Source organism: Antechinus flavipes, chromosome 5, assembly GCF_016432865.1.
Source record: "Antechinus flavipes isolate AdamAnt ecotype Samford, QLD, Australia chromosome 5, AdamAnt_v2, whole genome shotgun sequence".
Classification (NCBI taxonomy): Eukaryota; Metazoa; Chordata; class Mammalia; order Dasyuromorphia; family Dasyuridae; genus Antechinus; species Antechinus flavipes.
Window position 1 is genome coordinate 197,801,664 of NC_067402.1, and position 12,002 is coordinate 197,813,665.

A 12,002-nucleotide genomic window follows, 5' to 3' on the forward strand; every position below is an offset into this window, starting at 1 on the left:
CCTGAAATCAAAACTTATGGGATGACCTTTTTTAAAGCAATTGACACCAGGCTTAATGTATACCTTTGAAACTGCAAAATGGGCCATAAGAGATTTCAAAAGTATTCTACAAAAACAATATTAACCAGTCACAGTTATAGAAAATCTATTTAAAAAAGCAGTTATAGAAAAGCTGACATTTAATTGCCAAAAAGGAAAAAGAGTATTGAGAGACATTCTTACAGTATATGACAACAAGTTAAAATTTATGGAAATACTTTTGGAACAAGTAAACATAGTTTTTACTGAGAAACAGATTTTCTGATAAAAATCCCTATTGCGTTTATGAAATATAATCCAAAGTGGTTTACTGCTGGATAAAGCATGTAAAGTGACTAAGATCCAAGAGTTAAATAAAAAAAAATCCTCTGTGGACAATATTCACTGGCCACCACAAACACAAAATTGGCAAAGATGCATTATATGTATGGATATATATGTATGTGTATACACACATATACACATATATGTGTATACATTGTATATGTATATATGCTTATTAATATATGTATACATATATATTTACACACACTAACTCTTTTGGAAAGTACAGCTATCTCACATTACAATACAATATATCATTGGATTTATCAAATGTAACTTGATGGATGAGTGAGTGGGCAGAAATTCACTTAACTCACCTATCTAGCTGGCCCCAGACTATTTTCATATCCCATTCAGCGAACCAGGGGTTCTCTGGCATCTGACCATCTGCCTTGCTACTTCTCTGCTCATTCCCATTGAAATACTCTACCACTGGACCTGAATTCAGGATTGCTTCTGCTCCTTGTACACATACACACACTTCCTTGGACCTAATTATTCTATTTAGCTTTGGGCATTATCTTGCTTCTCTCTTTCTCTCTCTGTATATATGTATATGTATATAAATATATGTATGTATGTGTATATGAATATGTGCATATGTGTGTATGGGCTTAGAGCAGCCTATATATAATATACGTATGTATATTTGTAGACCAGATTATTTTCATCTGAACTCTATAAGATAAGAATTAGAGACTCATAATAACAGCAACAGCAGCAATAACCAATATTTATATAACATTTAAAATTTTACAAAATATTTAATATTTAGTTTCTCATAGAAACCTCACATCAACTCTATGTGGGCAGGATTCATAGAGGAGATGGCATCTGAGCTATCACTCTGAGTACTGATGCTTCCCCTGTAAAATGATTTTATATTTATTCTGTATATAATGTGTATGTTCTCATAAATGTACATATTTTTTCCCAGTGATTTGTAAGTTCCTTAAGGATGGGGATGGTCATTTTTGTCATTGTATTCTAAGGGCTTCACATAGGACCTGGCATATAGTAGGTGCTTAATAAATGTGTTAATTGATTAAATTGAATCTTACCATTCTTTGTATCCCCAGCACAATATCTGGCACTTAGGAGACACTTAATATCTATTGACTCTCTGACTGATTCTAACAGGCACAGATAAGTCAGCTATGGGAGACAGAGTTTAAGGAGAGTTAGTAGTCTAGTTTGCCTGGTGGTTGGAGTATGTGAGAGAGATTAATGTTATAGAAAGCTAGAAAGGTAATATTGTACAATTCCAGTGTTCTATAATGTATTAGAATTGCACATGTCCAGGAAGTGAATTTTAACTTAATTAACCTTCATAAAATGAACACACATAGCTTAAAAAGGTTCTAGTAGAAAAACCATATACCAATAACGCAAGTGCACAGAAACAATAACAAAATGGCAGAGCTGATATTTTCCCTACTGTTAGTAGAATCAAGTCTATTATAGGGTAAAAATTATGATAATTGAACCATATCTGAAAAGGAGTCACAGAATCATACTAGGATTTTAAAGGGATCTCAGCAGCCATGAAGTCCAACCCATCCACAAAAGGAATTTTCATGAAGACATTGTTGATAAGTGAACAGCCAATTTGTCTGAGATCACTAAGGACAGGGATTCCCCACCTCTCCAGGCAGCCCAATCACTTTAGCACCTGCTGACTCTTAGGGGATTTTTCCTGATATCAAAACCTCCCTTTGTTTTTTTTTAAATTTTACTCATTGTTCTTGGTTCAACTTGCTGAAACCAAATTAAGTCCCTTCATTATTATTATTATCAATAATAACAGCTAGTATTTTTATAGCTATTATTGTTGTTCTTAAGTTGTTTCAATCTTGTCAGATCCTTTGTGACCTCATTTGGAGTTTTTTTGGGTAAAGATAGTAGAGTAGCTTGTCATTTACTTCTTCACCTTATTTTACAGATGAGGAAACTGAGACAGAATTAAGTGAGGCCAGATTTGAACTTGGAGAGACAAAATCCCTGATTCTGGGTCTGGCACTCTATCTACTATGTCACCTTCATATAACTATTACCAGGGACTTTACAAGTATTATTTAAATTTATCCTCATGGTAATCATGTAAAGTAGGTACTTTTACTATACCCATTTTTCAGGCAAGAAAACTGAAGCAAACAAAGTTTGAATGACCTGCTCAGTCAGACAATTATCTGTTTGAGGCTGAATTTAAACTCAAGTCTTTCTGACTTCATACTAAACTTTATTTCTTTACACCAAACATGCTCAGTTCCTTCAGCCAATCTCCATATGTTCTGGCGTCCAGGCTCTTCACCAACAGGGTTGCCCACCTCTTCAGTTTATCAATATCCTTCTTAAACCATTTACTAACTACAATATGCCATATGACATCTGACAAGGGTGAGAAGCAATGGAAAGTAAAACCAGGCAATATAGTTCCCTAACAAAGCCATTCCAAGGGCATTTAATAATGAAATCAGAAAAAAACAATCAATCAATCAACAAGCATTTATTAAGCTCCTATCAAGTGCTGGATACTATGCTAGGACCTGAGAATAGGAATACAATGAATTAAAAAAAATCCCTTTTCAAAAGGAACTAAAATTCTATTGGAGGAGATAAGAAGTATACATGTAAAAATATTTAAGATAAACACTAGCTGTGTGACTTTGGGCAAGTCATTTACCCCCAATTGCCTCATCCAGAAAATAAAGAAAATTGGAAAAGAAGAAGGTTTGGGAGAGAAGAGAATAAGATCAGTTTTGGATGTATGAAGAAGTCTCCAGCATGTCCAGTTTGACACATCCAATAAGCAACTGGTGTGCTAGATTAAAAGTCAAAGGAGAAATAGGGACTGGATATATTATTGCTCTGCAAGTTATTTGCATAGAGATGATGGAAGTTATAAATAAAGAGTGTCAAGGGAAAAGAGGAGAAGTTCTAGGATGAAACTTTAGGGAACAACTAGAGATATGGACATAAGATATGGATGAAAAATTAAAGGAACCAGAGAAAGAGAGGTCACATAAGATTAGAAAAGCAGAAGAGAGTATTTTCACAAAAACCCAGAGGGGAGAGTATTTGGGAGGAGAAGTTGGCCAACAGCATCAAATGCAGGAAATAAGTCAAAGAGGATGAAAACTAAAAAAGACCATCATACTTGACAATTCAGATATTATTAGTAGCTTTGAGGATTAAACTAGCCAGACTGCCAAGTGTTGAGGAGTGAATGACAGGAAAGGAAAGTATCCCATTGTCCTTTTTGGTTATTGATTTTTAAAAAATTGATCCGATACAACAAAATGCCTCCTTACATTATAAACTGGATGTGCTACAGACATCTCAAACTCAACATGTCTTGAACTCTTTGACCTCAAATCCCTTCCCCTTTCAAACCTCTTTATTTCTGTTGAAGGTACCACCATGCTTCCAGTTTCTAAGATCTGTAATTTTGGCATTGGTCTTGACTCTTTATATATCCTCATTTTATATATCATTGGTTGCTAAATCTTGCCATTTCCTCTGTGACAGCATCTTTTGCATCTCATCCCTTCTCTCCACTCACACAGCTACCATCTAATTGTGGGCCCTCATCCCTTCTCTGCCTGCTTGATTTCTTGTCTCAAGTTTTTTACATCTATGTTCACACAATGTTCACCTGTGATTTTCCTTAAACACAGATCTAACCATGTCACTCTCCCTATTGCTTCTACAATAACATATAGCCTCTTGTTCAGTCTTTAAAGCCCTTTGAAAACTGGCACCAGTCTTTTTAGCTTCATTTCACTCCCACTACAACACTGGGAACCAGTGAAACTGGCTTCTATTTCTAATACATGATACTCCAATTTCCACTTCTCTGTTTTTACAGGGTCCATCTTCCATTATCAGGATTTATTCCCTCCTTGCATCCACCTCCACATCACAAAATTTATCCTTTCCTTCACGATGTAGCATAAGCAATATCTTCTCCAAGATGCCTTTCTTGATTCCCCAAATGCCCTTTCAAAAACCTGGTGTTTAACTATTTTGCATTTATTTTTTAAAATTTATTTTGCATATATTTATATATGTGATTGTTGTTTTCCTCATTGGTATGTAAGTTTCGTGTAGGAATTATTTCATTCGTTGTATCCGCAAGGTCTACTACAGTGCTTGATAAATAGTTGGAAATAATATACTAGTCCCTGGGGTGGGGGGGGGGAGAGGGAAGAGAGAGAGAGAAAGAGAGACAGAGAGACAGAGAGAAAGAGAGAGAGAGAGACAGAGACAGAGACAGAGACAGACAGAGACTCAGAGAGAGAGAGAGACAGAGAAAGAGAGAGAAAGAGAGACAGAGACAGAGACAGAGAGAGAGAGAGAGAGAGAGAGAGAGAGAGACCCAGAGAGAAATATATATGTGTGTATATGCAGACATGAATACATATATATATTTGTGTGGTTGTGTAGCACAAACAGTGCTACATCACAGGAAGTAGAGTTCTAGGGCTGGCGAAGACAGACTGAAGAGCATTCTTCCTTGTCTTTTAGGTTATGTACTGTAATTAATTCTCTCTCATTTCCCCTTCTTTCTCTAGCTCTCTTTCTCTCCCTCTATCACTTTATATTAGTCTCTCCTCTCCTCTCTCTCTTCTACCTCCTTTTGCCCATTTGTCCCAACTCCCCAAATTTGGGATAATATGTTTAGATGAAGGAACAAGAACCATAGTCCACGAAAGCTCAGAGGCAGGCATTTTCCTTCAACAATTTACTTTTCATATGTAACATTCTGTCTTCTTCAAATCTCGGGGAATTGGACTATTGACAGTTGGCAAGCCTAGTGCTTAATCAATTGTGTTGCCTGGCTGGCTGACTGATTCTTCGTGTCCTGGTAACCCAGATATCATGAAGCTTGCAGACACCTCCTCACCAGACAGTCACTGTTCTTAGAATCTGTTTCAAAGCAGGGAATTCTGGGGGGCTGCCAAATCTGTTTACCCCAGGGCTGCTCCTGTCCATTATTCCAGAAATGAAGGAAAGGAAGGAAAAACATTACTTTGACCCACCTTCCTCCACTGAAGTATTTCCCAGGAGGATGTACTCCCCATGGCCTCTGGACAGCACCATTCCTAGACTGCGTCAAAGATCAAAGGAAATTATTGTTCATCAGCACCAAATAGTCTCTAGTCTTCCATGCTACTTCATGGAACCTCGGAGTTGGAAGGAACACAAGATGTCATCTAGTCCAACCTACAGTTTGTTTTCTGGCCTAGACCTATGACTTCATTCACCGTAGACCTGGAGAACTCTAAGGGTAGAAACTACCAGTGAAGATCAATGACTCCTCTGTAACTTATGATATTAGAGTTTTCCAGGGCATTGGGAAAGTTAAGGGACTTTCCCAGAGGATGTGTTAGAAGTAGAACTTGCATAAAGGTCTTTCAGACTCCAAGACTGGCTATCTCTCCTCCATGTTATGAGACCTCTCCCCTTCTTTACTCACTTTATGAGTTTTCCTTATATTTGGCTCTAGCATTAAAGACTTTTCTTACTAGAACTAAAGTGGGCAACCCCAAATGGTTAACACTCTTCCCCTACTCATTTCATAGGTACCTACCACTCCTCTTCTAGATAAAAGCACTTAACAATCTTTTGACTTGAATATCCATTTCCCTGTTACACTAGAGAATTCCTACCTGGGATCCCATAGAAAAATCCCCAAATTGACTAAGTTCTCTATTACAAAAAATATTTTTTTTGTCTCCTTGCTTCCTTCCCCTTCTCTGAAACAAAGAAAATCTCAAGTGGGACCTTACAGACTTTCTTCACTCCCACTATTCCTTAACTTCATCTCATACTGAATTCTTGTTGATATATAAATAGAGTGCCACTCTAATAAGATTTTGTAGTTATACCTAATATCTGTACAAGCCAAAAGCATGACTGATCACTGCCTCCTTTCCCAGAAACTTTTCCTATTTATAAACAAATGAAGTTCTAGAGAAAACAAGTCAGAGAGGAAGTGGTTTTTTCATTCGGTAAGTCTACATGAAGTCTAGAGTCCTTATGGATCCTTACAACCACAGGTTTTTGGAGGCACAAAAGAATTCAAAGATGCAGACTAAATGTTCTCATTTTACAGATGAAGAAGCTTAGGGCAGAGATACTCAATGAGGGCTGGCTTATGGGAGATCTGGAGCAGAGCCCAGTTCTCACTCCCTGTTCAGTGTTATTTCTCCTACATCATTCTTCCTTGTTAAGTCAAGAATCCTCCAATGCCACTTAGCCCATTACAGCTGTCCAGGCTGGTAGTCCTGCTTCCTGCCTATCAGGAATCACTCAACTCACCTGAAAGGTGTGTCACTGATGTCTGTAAAGAAATAGTCATTGGTGAGGAAGAGGACCCGTTTCTGTAACAAGAGAAGAAAATGGAGTTTGTTTTGCTGTTGATATGATTGAAACCATATCTCTTCACAAAATGCCTAGAGGGTTTTGACCACTGAAGAAATTAGAAAAATCCTCTGTTTTCTCATTTTCCTTCCTCCCACCACCTTATACCCATTTCTTCAATTTCCATTCCATCATCTGCATTGTTAAAAGCTATCTCTAGATCCAGAAAATTAGAGTCATCATCCAAATCTCTGATTGGGAAATGGGATGTTAAGCTTATTTTTTGAAACTAGCTGATTAAGCAGTATATCAGAGATGGTATGTGAGATTAGGATGGGCAAATGAAGTGGCTGCTGTCTCATGCTAAAAATGCCTGGAGTTTACATACACATAACCAGCCTGGAAATACACTTCTATACACAGTCACTAAGAGAAACTGGTCAAACAGCTCCTTTCTCCTGTTAGATACCCATCTTGTAGAGGTTGTCCTTTTGAGATTTTTTTCCTTAAGTCAAAGCTTCTGTCTTTGATAACTGATTTGGCCATATTTTCCCTACATAAAAAATTGGGGAAGGAGAATTAGCAGGAGGCACAGAGATTTGCCCAGTGTCTTGTATCCTCAAAATCTTGTCCATTAAAAAAAGAAATATCTTTTGGTATATATTTGGTATACATCTGTGAGTTGCTTAGTAGAAACTGATGCAGAAGACCAAATCCTGAAAATTGTTCAGGAGATGTTCTGTCTCCTCTCACACTTTCACAATTCATCCAATAGTGTTACTTTCCTCTTTTTCTCTCTCTCTCACTCCCTGGAACAAAGTTCTAGAATGGATCTAGAGGGAGAGGAAGGAAGATAAGGAGAAAGATTCAGTTGGATAAATTTAGATTTCTGGGAAATTGGCTTCAGATAAAACCAGGATCAAATTTATATAGGATTACCCTCTCACATTTTTGTTTTTTTTTAAACTGTTTCATCTATTGATTGGCTCATCTATTCGAGTACTTCTCCTCTTAATTTATCTATTCCTATATTTCTCCCCACCAGATAGAGTGGGAGAAGTGAGAGGAATAGGGAAGGAGGTGATCCTAACATATGCTGCAGGGGGAGTGACTGAGTCCTGCTTAAGATATTATTTGAAAATGACATAAGGAAGGCAAAAGAATCACTAAGGGGGTGCTGGGAAGCTGAGGCAGGCTGAGAGTGAAGCACAGAGGGAAAATGAAGGAGACCTCTGGAACTATCAGGGGAGTCCCAGAATTCCTTGTTCACCTGACAGTATCCAAGCTACCAAAGAGCAACTTTAGGAAATTCTGGGTGGTTTCAGCATGGTACTCCCTGCCTGAGCCAAATATCACTGGAGCCTAGTCTCCCCAAGCCCTTGGATGGCTGCCTGAGCCCATTTCCAACTGAAACCAAGTAGAGTCTGAGTCTGGATCAATCCCAACAGCAACCTAACGCATCCCTAACCTGGCAAAGAGAACAGCAGGCAGGTTCCAGTAAGGTTCCATCACTGCATCAGTGCTCTGAGCCCTAGAAAAGACCTAGAAAAAACATACCTCGATAGACCCTGAAGCCTGTGGTGGGAGCTTGCCACTGGGAGGAAGCCTCTTATTCAGCATTGGGAGAAAGAACTCCAGACAGAACCTTTAGCAGGGAGAAATCCTAGAGTCCTATGATAAGGGTCCCCGGGAAAAGTCTAACCCTGGAGCTGTCAGCAGTCCTTTCAAGTGGGAGCCTAGTCTGATTCACTATATTCAGGACGATACAATTCTGCCATTAGTCATTTAGGGACTCAAGGATAGGGTCCTTGATGAGCAAACCAAGAAATTTTGAGGAAATGCTTTGGTTTGAGAGATGGTTAGAGATAATCCTGTAAACAGAATAGCAACTCCACAATAAGTGCAGGGAAAGAATCAGAAAAAAATTGCCCTGGCCACGGGGACTGCAGGAATATCTGGAAGAAATGAAACAAGAAATACAGAATGGAAAAATTAGGGAGAAAAGAATAAGGAAAGCTAACACCTTAAAAATAGATGGTAGAAAGCCTCATTCAGGAATTGAATGCCCTAAAAATTAGAATAATCTAGACAGAAATGGATTCAATTAGAAAATAAGAAATATCAAAATAAAATAGAAGAAAATCCAAGAATATAATATCAAAAACAATCGACTTGGAAAACAAGTCAAGGAGAGACAATCTAAGAATCATCAGACTATCTGGACATTATTATCAGAAAAAAGTCTGAATACTACATTTAAGGAAATTATAAAAGGAAACTTCCCAGAACTTAGATCCATAAAGCAAAATGGAAATAGAAACAATCTACTAATTATCCTCAGAAAGAAAATCCAAAATGAAAACTCCCAGAAACATCACAGTCAAAATCAAGAGCTCCTACATCATAGAAACCCTTCCCTCCCACCACTATAAGCTGCCAAAAGGTGGTTTAAATACCAAGAAACCATAAGAAAGAATTATACAAGACTTAGTTGCTGCCACTGAAAATATGAGGAGAGTTTGGAATGTGATATTACAAAAGGCAAGAGATAAAGATTTATCATTTGGTAAAACTAAGTATAATCCTATAGAGGGAAAAAATGACTTTTAATAGAAGATAGTTTCCAAGCATTCCAGTCAGACCTGAATAGACATTTTAAAGAGAAAATGCAGATGCCAAGAGAAACATAGAGAGACACATATGTTTGTTTAATCAAACAGATATATATGGGGATGAGTTGTTTCTTTGTTAATAAGGAGAAGAGAACCCTAATATCTTTTAAGGTCATAAAGAAAAGTTAAAACTATAAAATGAATAAAACTATATAGAATCTATGGGTGGTTTTGTTCTGAGTAGATGGTTTTGTGAGAAGGCAAAAATAGAGGTTCAAGGACTATATTGGGGAGGAAAAAAGAAAGAAGGGAAGAAAAATCACTATTAAGAAAGTGCATAGATGGAGAATAAGCACTTATTAGTGGTGGAAGAATGAGAAAAATAAGAGTCCCATGAGTCTCACTTTAATTTGAATCAAATAAAGGAAGATTGAGCACAATTATATGTACTGATACAAATGCATACACACTCACCCACACCCACACCTACCCACCCACATACACACACATGTACAAGATTTCATTATAGAAACATAAAACTCAAAAGGGAACTAGAAGGGGACAGGGACAAGAGAGGTCTAAGGGGGAAGATAAGAAACTCAAATGTTGAAGGGAAGAATGTGAATAGAAAATTAAAAGGGAAGGATGAAAGAGATCCGGGGTAGAGTAAGGAGAAGAAGTGCAAAAAAGAGGAAGCAGACAGTTTCATTTATGAAATCACAAGGATCAGGCAAACTCTTCTTCTATCACCTTATGTAGAAAGAAGGACGTAAGAGCAAAGAGGAAAAAGTACAAGGGGACAGGATGAAAGGAAATATACAATTAATAATCATAACTATGAATTCGAAAAGGCAAAATAGACAAAGTTATTATTTTGCTGGACTATGCAGCTATTCCTTTAAGCCTTTATTTTTATATTTTAAAAAATTGCTCAACGAGGTAGTACTGGAAGGGAATGGAATAAGTATATAACTAACTCCTACTATGTAACAGGTATTATGCTAAGTGCTTCACAAATATTATTTCATTTGATTTCCATAATCAAATACCTGTGAGGTAGGTACTATTACCATTCTTATTTTTTTAGTTGTGGAAACTCAGACAAGCAGGTTAAGTAACTTGCCCAGGGTCACCTAGCTAATAAGAGTTTCAATCTGGATTTGAACTTGTCATGAGAGATTTAAAAAAAATTTAAAAACACATGCTTGCTAAATGAAAAAAATAAAAATAATAACAAACTATTTTTTAACATGAAAGGAATAATTTCCCCACATGAAATAACCATGATTTAAAAAAATAAAAATGCACTACTGGGTAAAATAGAGACTGACCTATTCTTTCAATGATTTCTCACACATTGCTGATAATTACGCAGAGGTGTGTTGGTCTCAGTGAGACCATGAATCCCTAATCCCTTGTATCCTTGCCCTGTAGCTGGAAATTGTATTTATAGGCACAGAGGGAACAAAAGGAAAGATTGCTTAATCTAGTCTGCTGTAGGGGTGCCCAAAGCAGTTGGTCTGAGGCTCATGGAAATCAGACACTGGGGGAATTCAGCTTCTTGCAGAGGCTTTTTCCCAGCCTACCTGACATAGGTTAAAAAAAAAGAGTTTACAGAATTCAGATGCAAGACTAAGTAAAAATCAAGGCATGCTTCTAAAAAGAATGTCTTTCCTCCCTATTATTTTTTTGTTTGCCTTTCATGAAAATCTGTTTGTGGAGGAACTTTGAGTCTAATTGTTGCAGGCAGATGCTTGTGCTCTTTTAGCTTAGTCAGATGGGAAACAGGAGGAGGAGGAGGAGGAGGAAAAGACAAGAATAGCTCTGGGGGGAGGGGTGATTTTTGGGAAGGGCCAATGCAAATACTGTGAGCTGAATAGATTTTTTTTTTTTTTAAAAGAGGTAAGAGAGAAGGCTAATGATTTCTTTAGATGCTGTTCAGTGCTATCAGAATTATAATATACCAACCATTCACATTTACATAATGTTTAAAATTTAAAAAGTGCTTTCCCACAATGATACTGTGTGATGGGTGTTAATGAAGAAGTCAAATTGTGATTTTTCTAGGGTTATAGTGAATAAAATACCTATATAAACATTTGGCTTAAGGCTAAATTTCCATTTTGATGCCTCATCATGATATGTTAGTGACCTTAGTGTCTGAAAGTTATGCCATAGAATCATAGAATTTCAAAATTGTAATGGCCTGTAGAGTTCTAACCAATACCTTCTATAGCAATATCCTCTACAACATTCTTTATAAATGTTTAATTTGCTTCTCCTTGAGAACTCTGGCCAGACGGAAACTGCTATTTACTAAGGCAGCCCAACCAATTTTTAGACAATTCTATTAGCAGGGTGAGGAAGATCCAAGCTCAGATCTGATAAAGACACTTATTAAATGTATAACCTTACTCAGGTAATTTAGGCTGTTTGTCTCAGTTTCCTTACTTATAAAATGAGCTTTAAAATGGTAAACCACTCCAATATCTTTGCAAGAAAGTCCCAAATGGGTCACAAAGAGTCAGACATGTGAAATGACTAACAGCCACTACCATCACCAAAACAGAAACTATTATGAACTTTATATTAAAATTAAAATTTAATTTAATTTTTAAATTAAACCAATGTGCTTTTCTGTAACTTCTGCCTACTGCTCCT

The 12,002-nt window shown here is 37.0% G+C and overlaps 1 protein-coding gene across 1 annotated transcript in view; it reads right to left on the reverse strand.

The window, feature by feature from the left end:
* Positions 1-12,002, reverse strand: part of CACNA2D4 (calcium voltage-gated channel auxiliary subunit alpha2delta 4) — a 160,362-nt gene that overhangs the window by 105,619 nt on the left and 42,741 nt on the right. Inside the window, exons 18-19 of the mRNA XM_051962435.1 lie at positions 6,688-6,749; positions 5,406-5,473 (exon numbers count right to left, since the gene is read on the reverse strand). Of these exons, the coding sequence (XP_051818395.1) occupies positions 5,406-5,473; positions 6,688-6,749 (130 nt within the window). The remainder of the gene's footprint in view (positions 1-5,405; positions 5,474-6,687; positions 6,750-12,002) is intronic.